Below are 17,347 nucleotides of genomic sequence, written 5' to 3'. Positions count from 1 at the left end.
ACAAAGGAAAAAGTGGTAGCCAAGGCTTCCAAGCCTAAACTAGGTCCTGCCGCCGCAGCACCCATAGGGCTATGCGACCCACCGGCTACCGGGTCACCAGAAGTCCGGAGGGAGAGTGCGGTTCTCTCCCCCCGGCACAGGTCAGGATCTCTGCCGTATAAGTCGTCCTCCGTTGACAGCATCGGGAGAGATCGCCCAGCCCCTGACCGCGAGAGGCGTCACACAGACTGTAACCACAATCTGATCGTGACCACAATCTGACCCCGTCAGATTCGGGTGAAGTCTCGTTGGCGGCCGCCCTGCCAGGGGCGGCAAATCGTAAGAGATCACCCGTGCCTCTTGTGCCTTCTTCTGCTCCGGCCACGCCGGCGGAGCCCGCAAAATAAGAAGAAGAAGAGGTCGAAGGAGAGGTCGGCCAGCCCTGTTGCCATGGGCGTTCCTCCTTCAGACCCTTGTATCGGTGGTCAGATGTTACAGTCATACATGTTATGCTGCTATATTCTGCTACCGCGAGAGGCGTCACACATCAGGCTGTGACCACAATCTGACCCCGTCAGATTCGGGTGAAGTTTCGTTGCCGGCGGCCGCCCTGCCAGGGGCGGCAAATCGTAAGAAATCACCCGTGCCTCTCATGCCTTCTTCTGCCCCGGCCACGCCGGCGGAGCCCGCAGAAAGAGAAGAAGAAGAAGAGGTCGAAGGAGAGGTTGGCCAGCCCTGCTGCCATGGGCGTTCCTCCTTCAGACCCTTGTGTCGGTGGTCAGATGTTACAGCTATTCATGCTGCTACATTCCGCTACCGCGAGAGGCGTCACACATCAGACTGTGACCACAATCTGACCCCGTCAGATTCGGGTGAAGTTTCGTTGTTGGCGGCCGCCCTGCCAGGGGCGGCAAATCGTAAGAAATCACCCGTGCCTCTTGTGCCTTCTTCTGCCCCGGCCACGCCGGCGGAGGCCGCGAAGAAGAAGAGGTCGAAGGTGAGGTCGGCCAGCCCTGTTGCCATGGGCGTCCCTCCTTCAGACCCTTGTGTCGGTGGTCAGATGTCACAGCTATTCATGCTGCTACATTCTGCTTTCGAGCAGTGCGGGTTCACCCCACCCTCGACGTCTACTCACCCCGCTGATGCCCCTGAGCATCAAGCAAGACAAGTGGGCAATAACCACCAGACACCCGGGAAATCCTCGAGCGATTCTGTTAAATCGCCAGCCAGTGCACCGACTAACCGGGTGCCCCAAGATCGCGTGTGCTTTCCAGCATTTTCGTCGATCTCAGAGCACGTGTCCCAGCCGACACGCGGGGCCACCCCGGCGCTTACTGGACAACCCCCGGTTCAGTCCATAGAGCGAGACTCCCTTTACGAGGAGTCTGTCGAAGGCGGACAGTGCGAGGACAACCCCTATCCCGCGGTCGACTTTTCAGTAAGCGCTCAGGCGCTGCTTGACAAGTATCTACCTCACATCTACCCTCCGAGCGGGGGTATTGATGAAGCAAGGGAGTCCATATTTTCTCGCCCCGCCTCTTCAGGCGCCCCGAGCTCAATCGGCCGAATTGGGGGTCTCGGAGAGTGACGGGGTCGCTCTAGACGAGGCGGCTCCTACGACGAGGAAGCCGCCAGCTCCGAGGGTGTAAATCCACCCCCGCTCTGCTGCTGCCCGGAAGCGCCAGGCTCCGGCGCCGCCGTCTCGAAATTTTCAAGCCTCTCGAAGGCAGAGGCAGGGGGGGGGCGATTATTATGCAGGTACTCCCGAATTCGCCCTCTACGTCAAGCTCACATACGGCGATGACTCCTTCAGCGGTAACTCTCTCCATTCTTCCCCCTAAGCGGGCCCGTAGATTGGAGGTATGAATCTCTTACATACCGCATGCCGCACTTCTCTCGTGAGAATGTTTGACTGCTTTGAGAGGGCAACCTATCACGTCCGCGGACCGTCCGCCCAGGCGACGAGACCGTCGCTTTTCTGGCCTGAACCTCACTTTCTATTCGAAAGTAAGGGTGCCCTGTCTTACTTAGCTCCTACCCTTGCAACGCCAGAGTCAGGGCTAGTACAGATACCCGTTCTCCAGCGATCGCCGCTGAAGAGAGGGCGACTCTGATATGAGCACCATCACCGCCCAGCGGTATGTCTCACTATCTCATAGCTCTCCGAGCTTATGAGTATGTATATCGGATCTGAATGTCACGGCGATTAAAAGTTCTCCTGTGCTTAATAATCGCTATGCCTTCACCACCCGGTGCATTATGGTTATGTTAACCTATTTGTCTCGTATTCGGGCGGCTCGTACGAACCCTGCCCGAGCTGCCATCACCGGTCGTCCCCCCGGACACCGCCGGCAGCACCCGCACCGAATACGTGGAAGGAATCAGCTTTTCATATGCTAGATATCCCTCCTGTTGACATTCACAGCTGTTCCCCGAGTCTTTCCCGGTTGGGTAAACATCATCTCGGAGGAAAGTAACCGCCGTACATCTCATGAGATTGTTGGCTATGTACGTGCGTTCAAACTTGTTTAAAGCCCCAGGATTCTCTGTCGGCATTCTATGCCTACTTTCTGGGCACACCCACCGTACCGGGTCGGCGAGTTCACACCAAACTGTACACCGCCAGACCATCGGTCGAGCTCTAACTGTCTATCTTATAGACTGCCCTCTATGTGGGTCAATCTTGCGGGCGTCTCCGCCGTTCCCTCCTTGTGCGGAGTGGTCTACGGTGGATGTCTTTACCGTGCCCGTTTGTCGAATCGGCTTCTTTCTTAGAAATTTTTTCACGGCACACTCGAGTCGCCCCGCATGCTGCCTTCATCCTCCTTCCATGCAATGCATGTGGCCAGGGTCACCGCACGACCGAGGATGATGTAACCGTGGATGGATGTATGCTTATGCCTTCCTAACCACGATCACTACGACCCGCCTTCTCTCGGGCCGACTGTGGATGAGTCTCTCCATGTAAGTGATTTACTTCACTGGAGTTCTTCTTTTAGAAATTTAGATTCTCATCCCCCGCTGCTTAGGGCGTCATTTTTGCCGCCCCCCGCAGCTTTTTGGAGCTCCTTATCTTACCGATATCGGACTGTTCCACGCTGCCGCAACCGGCGCCGGCGGTGCTTGCTCTTACGATCACCTGAGAAACAGGCCTTGTGACTGTTTTCATAAACAACTGGTTCTCACCGCAGACTGATGGAAATTTTGTGATTACTTCCTCAAGTCTCCTTCGCTTGTTTCTTCAAGCGAGGACTTCGACACTCTTAGCCAGTTTCCGTCCCTAACTTGATAGGACAGGGCCGTTGCTACCTCATTCGATTCCGTTGGGAATGTAACGGTTGAGGTATCATATCTGGCGATGTCTGTTCGTTTAGAGCATCTCTTGATGGTCGTTTACACGTAATATCGTGACAGATTTTTTTTCGCCAGCTCCCTCTGGCGTACGCTTGCTGCTGCTAGGGATTCCCCCGCCCAGCGGACAGCCATCGCAGCCTAGCCTCACGGGCTCTCTCGGCGATGGTGGCTTGAGCCAAGCCACCTCTTCCACCGCGGGCACTGCACCCTCAGATGGGTGCTTCAATCAGTATGGGAGAAAGGGGATCCTGAGTTCTCTCTCGATCACTCGGTCTAACACACTTTTGTCGTGATGTGTACCGCGCTGTATCCCTGACACGCCCGGTTGAGCTGTTTTGACCAGACTGCTCTATTCTACATAGGCAACATGTCCGCGGCATTCCTTATTAACAGGATGGCACTCAGTCGCTTTCTCGACCCTTGTCTGCCTTACGAGTGGTTTTCTTCCTAAATCCCTACTCTCCGTCGTTCCTGGTCCCCTTCGGACCGCTAGTAACTTTTTACCACAGCTCTCTATCAGAATTCTGCAGATTTTCTGCCCTCACGCATTTGAGACAGATATCGAATTCTGGGCGCTTTCTCCCACGCGGAGGCTTCCCCTACAGAAATTTCCAAGCTTGCGGGAAGCGTGCGACTAGCTTGCGCAAGCTTGCGGCATGCTAGTAACTAGCATGCGGCTAGCTTAATAAGCGTGTGATATGCGTGCAGAGTAATAGTTAAGCGATCTTTTAGCGAGCAGGGACTGTTCGCTAGCAGGCACTCGCTTATTAAGCGAGCGCCCTGCTAGTCGCATGCTAGTTACTAGCAAGCGGCACGCTTAAATTTCTGCAGGGGTTCTGAGATATCTCGCCTTCTCAGATTGGTCGATTGATCACTTACTGAGCCTTAAAAGCTTCAGTTTTCCGATCACGATTCTTGTTGAAACTTTCAACAAATTCCGATTCTTACGCTCTAGTCAGCAGGTGATGTTGTTCTCCTGACACTAGGCCGAGGGCCCATGATACTTAGTATTCCTGAGTATACAGGGCTTTCCTCTCGAGGACATTTTTGAGGGCCGCCTTTTGGCGCTCAACTAACTCCTTCACTTCTTTCTACTTGAAGGACATTCCGTCCAGCGAGGCGAGATTTGCTGCTTCGGCGCTTAAAGCAGCTGCGGCTTTTTCCCCCTCTCCCTAAATTTCGTTGTTTTTGTTTTTTCAAATTTTCTTAGGCTTACAATTGAAAACATGCCTCCCTACGGTTTGAGTCCGTGCTGGTCTAGCAAATCAAGTAGATGTATGGAGTTATTGAAGTAAATTATGAAAATACTTACCTGATTTTCTTATTTACGAGATAACTCATACATCTACTTGATACCCTCCCACCGACCCTCCGCCTTGCGCAGCAACATGTTTCAACGTATGGGCTTGCGAAAGGTGAGGAAGATGGACGCTAATTGCGCGGTGATCATGGGTAGTAAGCCTGAACGGGAGAGGGCGCGCTCGCGCTTTTTAAATTCTTGGGAGTTCTTTTCGGGTATGGCAGTCCAGAGGGCTGAACTAGCAAATCAAGTAGATGTATGAGTTATCTCGTAAATAAGAAAATCAGGTAAGTATTTTCATAGCTGTATTGATTATGCTGAAATTTGCCTAAGTATTATTCATAAATGACTTTATCTTGATTTTCAGTTGACCACACCCCCTGGCAAGACCCACTCTGAGCGGAGGAGAGCCGTAGCCAATGAGATTCTTGATGCGGAGAAGGTGTATCTCCGAAGACTCAACATCATTCACAATGTTTACTTTGAGAGGCTGGCGGCAGCGCTGCGATCGAATCATGCCATCATTGGGCAGACAAACATCAGCCTCATCTTCACGGATACTAATAATATTCTCAACGTCACTAGGTACGTTATTTCTTGTGGTATAGATCCCCCTCTTCCTCCTTGGTTAAAGGGAACCACTTCTGGCCAAACATCACACAGTGACAATGAATGATACAATCCACTTCAGTATCGTTGAATTTATGAGCTATTTCCATTAGTTGTTGGTGTGTGTCTTATCTAGTTTTCATGAATGGATAAAGAAATCACACTTTGAGCTATGATTATCCTAAAATGGTAAACAGAGTTGTCATTTATATGTATATTTCTTGAAAATCATACCGTAGCCCGTTTCAGACTGCTGGTGACTGCAGAGTTCAGTGCTGCTATTGGCCCATATTCTGAAGTCAGGTCTAACTTAGACCATGGTCTAACTCTGTGCTGAAATTATAGGGAGCCAAAAAAAAATTATATTGTATATTTCTTATGTTTACTATTTTGTTTCCTTTTGCTTTTATATTGAAGAAAAATACTCAAAATACTTCAGTTATCATTCACAGACAATTTGGGTGTCGTATGAGTTAATAAATTGGATGTGTACTGTTAGGGATTTGTGCCCCAATCGGCTCTCCATACTTAAACCACAACTTTAGACCAGGGTTTAATTTAAACCCGAGTTCAGAATACGGGCCATTGACTCAAATGTTGCAACTTGAGCTGGGAAACTGATATCTTTTAGTTTTAAAGTGCATGCTTGTCCTCTTAGTAGGAAATTTTTGAAAAATTAATGGACCACAAAAATGTCTACTTGAAGTGTTATGACTATGCTTTCTTGAAGATTAAAAATGACAGATAATATGTTTCATATCTTTTACTAGGGGCCATCATTATCTATTGTAAAGTTTAGTCTCATAATTTCTGCCATTTATTCCTCTTGAAAAATATTCATATAAAGTGTGAGAGAAGTATTCCCACTCCCATGCATTTGAATAATTGTGATTGGATTTCTTTTGTACATTATCTTTGTGTAGGGGTCTGTATGAAGAATTGAAAGGTCGATTAGAGAGTTGGAGTGCCCAGCAATGCTTGGGAGACTGCTTTGTTAAGTTCCAGTCCAAGCTCAAGGCCTATACCAACTTCCATAACAACTATGCAATCATACTCTCAACGATTGATAAGGTAATTTTGATTTTGATACCATATAAATTAAATCAATAATCTGAAATTGATATTTATTTTCATCAACTATTACTCTGTGAAAGACATTGCCACATTTAGAACTCCTTTTTTGCACTCTTAGTGTGAATGATGTCATGACACAGTGTAGATGTTATAGATGGAAATAATGCATACACATTGCACTGTCTTTATGGAAACTTGGCACCAACGACAACAGAGAAATGTACGTAATAGATACAAATAGCTTTGCTAAAGGGGGATCTGGCAGAATTGCGATTTCTCATTTTTTATTACATGTACTAACTTGTAACCAGCAATATAACCATCAATAAGAGATATAGCTTCACCTGATCTTAGCCATTGATGGCACGATTGGTACCGTAAGTAACGGTGTATTAACCGCACCCGTGTATTAACCGCACCCCCAACTTTGGACTAAAAAAAAAAAAAATACTTCTCACATTTACATGCATATTTGAGGTACGAAGAAACAAAAACTAAGTTTAAGATTTCAAAGTTAAGTATCCAAAGAGATTACCATTATGCGGAAATCTGCTGTTCTTGATCAATTCATCTACAAATGTTAGAAAGAAAGAACGGTCCCGCCAATATTGGCCACTTACACACTCACTCACAGTCACAGTGTACACACACACAGAACTGCCATTTCATTGCAAACTACATACAGTAGCAGTCATGCCAATACATCTTATCAAATTATGATCTGTGTCTTTCCCAGCGTAGGAGGAAGAAACATTCACATTTCTTGCATCACAACCTCACAATCACTTTCAGAAATTTGATGTTTTAGCATGAATTTTGGATACGGGATTACAGGAAAGTTCAAGAAACAAAGAAATTGACATTTTTTTCCAGTTGTTTTTTACGGCTTTGTGCCGTCTCTCTCGTGCGTGGTTTACATGGTATCTTATGAAGAGCAAACAGGAAGGAAAAAACGAGCTGGCGTGCGAAACAGAACTTTTAATAGCGCCAGCTTAAGTCGCACTAACCATATTACAACGCAATCTCTAAGCTCACTCAACTCCCGCTCAGCGGTGACAAAATTTTACCGAGTATGCTTGGCGTCCCTTTTAACTTAGCCAGGGATCTTCACTACTTTGAATTGAGAATAAAGTCAAAATTAGTGTCATGAAGGTGGGTGCGTTTGTTTTTGACAATATCTAATTAAGATCGTAATAATTGCTTCCCATTACCCGCGGCTCATACCCCTGTAAACGACATTGCCTGGGCGGCTACGCCCGGCCACTCGATGTGTTGTGAACTGGCAGACATCGTACATGTACGGGAGGGGTTACGGCGGGCCGGCTCAAACCCGTCACCGTGTATAAACCGCACCCCCGACTTTTGCTTCTATCCCGCCGAGAAAAAGGTGCGGTTAATACACCGTTACTTACGGTAATTTTTTTTTAAATCCAGCTTGATATTGAAACTCACTTTAGCCATCTTTTTTGTGCTCTCAACACCAACACTGTAATTGAATTTTACTTGATGATTTCCTTTCTTGTCTCTAATTTCAAAAGCAAGAGCTTGCATTCTGTGCCTTATTCTAACAGTTTGATATACCCAATGACTATCTTTCTCATCTCCAGTGTCGAGAGCAAGAGCCATCATTCCGCGCCTTCCTCAAGCAGCACGACAGCTCCGCTTCGTCTGAGATGATGACCTTGGATGAGCTGATGCTAGGCGTGGCCCACCACATCCACCACTACAATCGCCTCCTCTTAGCCTTTCATCATGCCACACCCGACGATCACCCGGACAAAGAGGACCTGATGACTGCAATTCATACATTTAGGCAGCTCCAAGATCTCATTGACCAGGTAATGATTAGTTGCTTTAAATTGTCCTGTATCCACTCGCGCTGTATGTCAAATTAGTGACACACAAAGAATGTATACAGTATTTGAAATATGAAATAGCCACTCTTAGACGGGTCTGGCAGATAGGTATGCATTGCAGAAACAATAGTGGATGGGTTTGCAGTTCTTTGATGATTAACATGTACTAAAGATGAATCTTAAGTATCAATATGTTACTACTCTAAATTCTTTTAATCCCTCATTTTATAATTTAATTTAGGTGTGAGTGTATAAACCACCCCCCCCCCCTTTTGGTGACATATTCACTCCTGCGACAATTTCTCAGGAACCTCTCAAAGGGTATAGGGTTAGAGCTAGGATTGTAATAGAATTTGTGGTTTAAAATAATGTAAAGAGGATTGGGGTTTATTTAGTTTTGGAGGTTAGGTTTTAGGTTTAACTTTAACGTGTAGATTGTCCAATTGTCGCTGGAGCAAACGTCATGGAACCCACAGTTAAGCCCCTTTTACAAAATAGATAATTAGACAATAGCATCAGTGCTAATTTCCCATAGTAACATTGCTCAACAGTGATTCAAATTTTCATATTATCATATTAATATGATTCTGTCTTCTGTATTTTCACTTTCTTATCATAATCCTGTTGTGTAGAACAAGCAGCGAGGTGAAAGAGAGCGTGTCTTGAAAGGTCTTCAGAAGCGCATCGTAGGTTGTCCCAGTCTCCTAGAGGCTAACAGGTTCCTCGTCCGTCAAGAGACGGTCGCTCTGATGGAGTCAGTCACCAACTCAAGCAAGACCAACAATATGAAAGGGTGAGTTGGAAATGATTTTAATACCCGTAATTATAATATGCAACATCGATATACTGCTTAATACAATGTTTCGAAGCACAGCATGTTATTACGCTATCTTTAGCATGGCCGCCCTGATGTGCTAGAGCATTCAAGGAATTATTTTCAACCTGGTACCCATGTGCTTTGCCTGGGGGAAGATTGGCAAATATATACAGAGTGACTGGTGTCACCCACCCAATATAGAAGAATTGAAGTACATCTCCAGAAATGAGTTTCATTGGCCCGAATTCACATAGGTCGTTTTTAAAACCATCGGTTGAACCCATGGTTTATGCAGATTTCCTGTATAAATTACGCTTATTTATAGCAAAAAGAAGCTGCTGAAAACTGCTTATCTAAAAAAAAGAGCCAATGGAGTAAATAAGAGAGTCAAAAGGGGCCTAAGCTTTCGATCCTTGCAGAATCTTCTTTAAAGAAGATCCTAGCAGAATCTTCTGCTTATTTATAGCATATATTAAAAAATGTCTAATGCTGATGCGCGCTTTTGTCACAGTTACGCAAAATTACACCAATGGCTAAATGCACTATTTTTTTCTTAAGTCCACTGTTTGACCAGTGGGTTTATTAATTCAAAACAGTGGACTCATGAATGAAATAGCATGGATAACCATGGTAACATGCGTCAATTTGGCGCACTGTGACAAAAGCACGCATCAGCATTGGACAATTTTTAATATAAGTGGTAAATAAGCGTAATATATTAAGGAAAGTCTGCATAAACCATGGGTTCAACCGATGGTTTTAAAAACCCACCTTTGTGAATTCGGGCCATTATGTCTTGATGTTCATTCAATACCTTTGTTTACAGGCCCATGAAGCATGTGAATGACCTTTGCTTGTTTCTATTCAACGATGCTCTTGTCGTCACCCACGAGGGCTCCCGTCACGTGCCTTACACCTGCCGGTCAGAGACTTTCTACAAGTTCATTGTGGCTCTGAGTCTGACTAGACTACAGGTTCAGGATGTACCAGATTCTAAATGTGAGTATATTCTTTAACAGCCTCATATTCCTCTTATGAATTTCTTACATGATTTCGGCATTGAATAAAGCGATTATTAATATCTATAAAGGTGGACATGATCCTAAATGTAAGTATAATTAGAACCCTCGCATTCCTCTCTTAGCTCTTACATTATTTTAGAATTGGATACATGTTTGTATAGTTTGTGCATGTTCATATTTTGGGTGCCGGGTTTGAGTGGTTTTACAGATATGTATTAATTAGATTGGATTATCTTCATCTGGAACTGACCTTTAACCTCACGGGAGAAACGTTTAAGAGCAATGTATAGCAGTGCCTTGACTTTCATGTCTAGCCAGGATTCTAGGATGAAAATAATCTGCTCTTGATGGAAGAGTTGGTCTCAGATGCTGTAATGTGATTACACTAACTGAACCCCCACCCTTTTCTGTCTTATTGAGTAATTCCTTGATAATCTTAAGATAGAAAATGAAGCGGAAAGGCACTTACCTAGTGAAAATTATTTTTGTACTGTAATGAATTCTTTCCCTTGTATATATATATGTTACGTACACTACTGATTCATAAGAGCATTCAAATAATTAGCCTGGTTATGGATACAATCAAGGAAAGCTGGGGGAGAAAGATAAAACCAGAAATGATAAAGACCGAAGAAAACTGATTTTTGATTACAGATTTGATTCAACATTTATTAAATAACAAATTTAGAATTACAAATCACACAACACTGCCCACGCAGAATCTACCTGTTCCTTAAACAGATTTCTTCATAAAAGATAAATGAAATAATAAATATTTTGTACAAGAATATGATTCGTAAAATTGTGTGTTTACATAAGCATCATAAACAAAATAGTTTTCTAATTAATTACCTGACGCTATCTGTTAAATTGAAGCTGAACTCCTCCTCGTCTGACTCAAATTAAGAATCAATTAAAGGTGGACATCTTGAATACAAAATGAGAAATGACATCAAAGTAATTCTTTCAATGAGTGTCAAAATAGATATATGATTACGCAACAATAATACTCTGACGTCATAATAAACATACGATAATGTAACCATATAAGGTAATTCTTTAAATAAGTGTCAAAATAGATATATGATTACGCAACAATAATACTCTGACGTCATAATAGATATATGATAATGTAACCATTGTGGGCTTTGAACAGAAAACAATGGCTGCGCGAATTGTATCAACCTGCAATGTTTATGTTAACAAGCCAGTCGTAACGGTAATAAATCAAATGAAAAGAGATAATTAACTGACACATATTCAATAATTTCGATACAGAGTATTTACAAGATAAGAATATGAAATAGATCATCTTAAAGCAAAATTGATGTACATTCATAATATGAATTTCCACTAAACGACAATAGATATGAATAGATACAAGAGTAAAATATTGAACATACTCATAATATTTCAAGGTGCTCAGAATGACATTTCGTCACTGAATACCACCGTGACGTAGTATTAGAACAGAGAAAATATTCACTAAAACTTGCTCCTCGAAATTCACAAAATTGGTCAGACATGTCATTCAATTTACAATCATTAAACAATTACCACACAATGTAATCACCAATAATAATACTCGATCTTCACAAATATATCGACTTACCAATTAATAGAACAATCGCCAAAAATCGACAAAATTGCAAGAGAAACAAATGTCGTCTGTCACTGACTTTTCATGGAATTCGAGCTGACGTCATACAGGTTGTGCGCAGGCGCAGTTGATTTGATAAAAAAAAAGGAATATTCCAGTCGTGCGGGGGGAGGGGGGGTGAGGGTGTAAACAAAGTATCGTGGCAACAGAAAAGTAATACATATTCAAATACGAGATAAATGCATATGGTAATAAACCAAAACTAGTAATAAAAGACGAAATCATTATGATAAACTTCAAGATGAACTTTCTCATTATTAAGTTAATAATAATGATGGTAATAATAATAGATAAATTCTTTATCATAACATATATATATATATATATATATATATATATATATATATATATGCAGTATCTCATAAAAAAAATGAAAATTTATATTTACCATATGTTACTTCTTAATTAAGTTGTTATGATCAAAGATATTTGATAATTGAATTATTATTCCTGGGCCCCGTTGCATAAAAGTTACTTTTATGGTAGCTGCACCATGGCAACATGGCTCAACAGCCAATCAGAATCGAGGATTTCATTAAAGATACCATTGGATGGCAAAGTTACCATTATGTTAACTTTTATGCAACGGGTCCCTGAAAAGTCGTTTCTATTCAGGAAATAATGTGGTAATCAATGTGTTGGCTGGTGTTTTTTTTTTCTTCAGATGTTCAGCATGGTATTCTGTTGGTGTCACCCAAGAAGAGACTGCTATGTTCAGCTGAAGACTATTCCTCTAAGGTGGCACTACTCAGCATTCTGGAGGAAACAATCAGAGCTGCTTTAGATGTGGACTGAAACAACAACAAGGGACAACCCCAGCAACCGCCAAAGCAACAAGAAAATGTGGAAGCCTCCTGGTGTAGTGGTTCTGACTCTCACCTTGTAATCAGAGGGTCGTGTGTTTGAATTACACTATGGCCTAGCGCCCTTTGGCAAGATATCATTCCACACTTTGCCACTCTCCACCCAGGTGTTAAATGGATACCATGTAGGATTCAAAAGCCTATGTAGCATTCCTGGCAGTGGAGTCTTGGAAGTCATTGGAATGCTCCCCAGGAAATGGAGAAAGTGCATGTTGCGTACGGGCATGTCAGGATCCGATGACCGGGGTAGTAATATATCTGTAAAGCGCTTAGAGACACTGTTCCAATGTATTAAGTGCTATATAAAAACTGTTTATCATTTAGAAAAGCAAGATCTAACATGTACAAAGTAGCAGTGGTAGCAGCAACATCACTACCAATGGCGACGCCAACATCAGCAACACTGTTCTGCCTATCACAAATGGAGAGAAGCGCTGTGGATCTGTGGTACTGTACATGCTCATTATGAAGAAGTCTAGTGTGCCTTTTTTAACTCGCGGGTGGTGGAGAGAAGCGATGTTACATCACAGAGCTGCCAAGTAGTACAGATTTTCAGTATTTAGTACTGAAAAATGAGAAGAATGCTGATGGTTTCATGCAAAATACTGATTTCTCATGTTTCAGTTTCATGTGTTGTCCTATGGTATTTCTTTGAAAATACTGATTTCCTCGACAAAATACTTATTTTCAGCTTTAAAAATACTGAAATGTTCTTGTTCAGGTTGGCAGCTCTGGATGTAGATCAAATGCCTGTGTGTTACCCGAGAATATGAATTTGCATCGTGTAAATTCATATTGATTCTAGCAGTACTGAACAAATGTTTTTTTCCATGCAATACCTCTATTTCATTACTGTTGCAAGTGGAAGAACAGCAGACTGTCATGTTACACATTTATTTATAGTATTACTCTGTTGCCTGTGTTTCCGAAGTCCAGATTAATTTTAGGCCATGGTCTAATACTGAACTTATCGGAAACTGAAAATGTAAAAATTTAGTTTAAATTGTGTATTATGTATACGCAGCTCATTTCTCATGCTCTAATGATGAAGAAAACTAAGATAGGTTTTATTCCCAGGTAGTTATGAGTGATGTTGAATGTTGCTGAACGATCTGGTACGTTGAAGTTCACCCTGACAAAAATTTTATGGTAAAAATAGCAGAAAATAATTCAAAATATTGCCGAAGGTTTGAGGAAAATCGATCAAATGATTAAAAAGTTATTAGAATTTCAATTATTTGATTTTTATTTGTGACGTCATATACGAGCAGTATTCCTACATAGCGAATGGTAAAAAAATCAATGAAATGTCATTTTCCAAGAAAATTGAAAATGGTTTTCACTGTACCTTTTGTATATCAATAGACAAATCATTTCACTCCTGATCATGAATAGAAAACAAAATTAAGTCATCAGGAACCATACAAAATTTGAAATTCATGCATTTTATGTTACATAACACATGAGGCAGCTGCTCGTTTATGACGTCACAAATCCAAAACTTTGAACTCTAATAACTTTCTTACTCTTTAACAGATTTTCCTCAAACCTTCACCAATATTTTTTACTATTTTTTCTGCTATTTTTACAACAAAGTTTTCTTCAGGGTGAACTTCCCCTTTAAAGATTTGTGTCACTATTGGCTATACTTCGACCACAACTTAAGACCAGTGTTTTCCCTTAAACCAGAGTTCAGAGTATGGGCCGATGAACAAGTTATTCAACTCTATCTTTATGCAGGGAATACAGAATGAGAACATTCATTTACATATACATCCGTCCTGCTGAATATTGTCAGCATCTATGCAAGTACAGTGCCTTTTCTACACATTGAGGATGTGACATGTTTAAATTAGATATCAGGCTGTTTTGACTGTATGCAAACTTTTGCCACTTAGATATGCAATGTAATGTGTAAGAAATTGTAGCGGATACTGGTGAAATACAGTATGGTGATTTCAAGCCCATTGTTGGAAAACTATGTGGCGTATTATCACCCCCTTATAGTAATTGTACAACACCCTACTAAGCTTGTATGGAAGCAAATGAGAGGCTGAAAGTGCAAAATTCTTACCTTCACCCATGTACCGTTATGTTTTTAGGTGGTATCATAGTGCGATTCAATTCGTTGCGCTAGGTAAGTAAATGCAAATGCCAATATGTCTAGGCCTTCTGGCTAAATGTCCAATGCAGATATTATATACATCATATGCATATAGCTTTACAATCACCTTCATGCAACAGCGTACTTTAGTTCAGTATACAAGGTAAGAGATTAAAACTTTTTAAAAGATGTCATCAAGTGTGAATCATGTCACTATTACAAACAATATTGAATCGTGTCGCCATTACCAGACAGTACAAGGGGAAGACCGAACACTTTTGCAATTTTTTTTTTCAAACTCTTGATTTCACTCGCAGGAAAGGGCGCCCAACAGCGTTGAGTAACCTTCGCACATCGGCACGCAGCTCTGTGTAAAACATATGGAGAAAATGAGAGAGGGGATTTGGGAGAGGGCACAAGGGTGGCACATGTGGATGATTCTAGATTTCTTTCCCAGAAACCTCTAAGATATATTCATCTCTGATTTTAGAAAGAAAAAAAATTTGAAAAAAAAATTGCTGTGCCTTCATTTCTCTTATGTTTTGTACACAACCCAAAATGCCGATACACGACTGTCTAATTACTCAATGCTGTGGGGCGCTCTTCCCGAGCGTTTCGATTCATGCTTTATTGAGTGTCCAGCCTTCCCCTTGTAGTGTCTCTATAACAAACAATATCTTCTCCATGTTAATAGTAATATGTATTCTATTTTTCTTGTATTTTGAAGATATAATCAGTTTGCTGTGAGTGCATAATATTAATCTATATACCAAGAGTGCTATTATATTTATGCAGAAACATTCCATTTTTATCTTTTTATAGTATTCAGAAATTATTTATGAACAAAATGAAAATGTGAATCCTGCCTTTCTATTACCAATTGCCATTCAAATCAAATGAAATATTGTGATTTGTGCTGCCATTTTGCGAATAATGTATGTTATAATTCAAAGCATGATGATCAAAATAAATAAATGTAACTTTTATCTTTCCATTAACTTTGTTCTTATTCTCTTCTTTTCTTGCGTATGAGATTGTGGTCTGTGCTAAGTTTACATTGCCAACATGAGTGTGATGACATTCATCTTTTATTTGAATTTGAAGCTTTTGAAATCCATGCTCATTTCATTTCCAGATTGATCAAGTCGGGGACTGTTTCATAATGATTTGTTTTAATAACAAATGCACAATTTCTATGACAATTTTACCATCAGCCAATCAAATTGATGGATTTCAGTAGCTTTAGACTGTTATTGCAGCAAGTTTTATGAAATCGGACCCTCTTGTTCCCAGAGACTTTTGCAAGACTTCATAATCGAATGAAAGTTCAACTGCATTGGTAACTTGCGGCAAGCCGACTCGGTGTGACAGAAAAATCCAACTTCTAAAAGTTTATGACCAAATTCCCTCACCGCTACGTCACTTCTGGCGAAGATCTGACAGGTCATCTCCCTGAAGAAGGCTGAAGTGTGCAGTCGAAAATTTGGAGGAAAATCATTTTTGCCGAATTTCATTTGCATTATGATCAAAAGTTAAAAAGTTTTGGAAGACTTTTCTTATATTACTTTGTGATTCAATCATGGAAGAACAGTAATGTCTATGAGAAGAGCAAGGCCCCATATTACAAAGAGTTACGATTGATCCAACCATTCACAACTATGGAAAGCCAGCAACATCAACATTTAAAATTCATTTTTATTCAAATAATTTTCTAGATATGATGTGTATTCATACAATAATCATTTTGACAATTCAGTGTGCTTCTTTGTTTTCAAAGTACATTTTGCAATTTTTTCTGAAGAAAAAATTATGACATTGATGGATTTCCATATAATTGACATTGATTGGATCAATCCCAACTCTTTGTAAGACAGGGGCTCTGAACTGGGTGTCCTTCCAATTTCATTATCTTTAAGCCCAGCAAACGGTCATTCAGTCAGGGTGTGACCATGGTGTTAACCAGTCTGCTAGTAGAGTAAGAACAAAAGAATCAACTCATCAAAGGATTAGACATGATGAACAAGAGTACAGAATGATCTATGTAAAATGAAAACAAACATCAGAATTGCATCTTAAATAGTTCATAATTTTATTGTCAATAGACAGAGTTGAGAAAAATCATCACAATACAATTTGAAAAACATGTATAGATAAAACTCAGAATAAGATAAAGATTAAACATATGGCAAAACATGGAACATTACAATTGATTTTAAGATTGTGTCTCCTTGTGTTGCAGGGTATTAATGCGATAAAAGACACGATAGCTCAATCGATAGAGCGAGAGGGATTCTGGTGACCCGGGATAGATGCCCACTTGGTGCACTCGTGCCCTTTGGTAAGGCATTAATCCACATTACCTCAGAGAGGACCTTTAGCCGTTGGTCCTCTGGTTGCTTGCTAACAAGCATTCATGCTTTAATAGCAATCGGGTAATCACCACCACCGCCATCAAATAACAGGTATCTTGTTCTAACCATTGATATAAAAAGCTGGATAGATCCCATTGTATGCTGCTGTGCACATGACCTTTGAAGCTATAGTAGTACTCCGTGACACAATGGGCCAGACCAACACGCAAGAAACGGCAAACACACACAAGAGAAAGAAGTTTGGAACTTTGTACCTGCTTGACCTTTAGAAGTACTTTTAATGGCCTCAAAAGAATACATTGTGGACTTTGCGGTTCTATCCAACTTTTTCATAACG

General features: G+C 41.5%; 1 protein-coding gene and 1 long non-coding RNA gene across 2 annotated transcripts in view; both read left to right on the top strand.

Moving 5' to 3' along the window:
- Positions 1–12,568, top strand: part of LOC121414024 (epithelial cell-transforming sequence 2 oncogene-like) — a 30,876-nt gene extending 18,308 nt beyond the window's left edge. The window contains exons 16-21 of the mRNA XM_041607062.1: positions 5,001–5,218; positions 6,166–6,313; positions 7,924–8,154; positions 8,805–8,965; positions 9,816–9,988; positions 12,336–12,568. Of these exons, the coding sequence (XP_041462996.1) occupies positions 5,001–5,218; positions 6,166–6,313; positions 7,924–8,154; positions 8,805–8,965; positions 9,816–9,988; positions 12,336–12,466 (1,062 nt within the window). The 3' untranslated portion in view covers positions 12,467–12,568. The remainder of the gene's footprint in view (positions 1–5,000; positions 5,219–6,165; positions 6,314–7,923; positions 8,155–8,804; positions 8,966–9,815; positions 9,989–12,335) is intronic.
- A 23-nt stretch (positions 12,569–12,591) lies between these two features.
- On the top strand, positions 12,592–15,634 carry LOC121414023. The gene is made up of 2 exons (XR_005969794.1): positions 12,592–13,653; positions 14,141–15,634. It is a non-coding gene; the product is annotated as an uncharacterized LOC121414023 (long non-coding RNA).
- The last annotated feature ends 1,713 nt before the right edge of the window (positions 15,635–17,347 follow it).

This window comes from Lytechinus variegatus, chromosome 4 (genome assembly GCF_018143015.1).
Source record: "Lytechinus variegatus isolate NC3 chromosome 4, Lvar_3.0, whole genome shotgun sequence".
Classification (NCBI taxonomy): domain Eukaryota; kingdom Metazoa; phylum Echinodermata; class Echinoidea; order Temnopleuroida; family Toxopneustidae; genus Lytechinus; species Lytechinus variegatus.
This window is presented reverse-complemented; position numbering and strand designations above follow the sequence as displayed.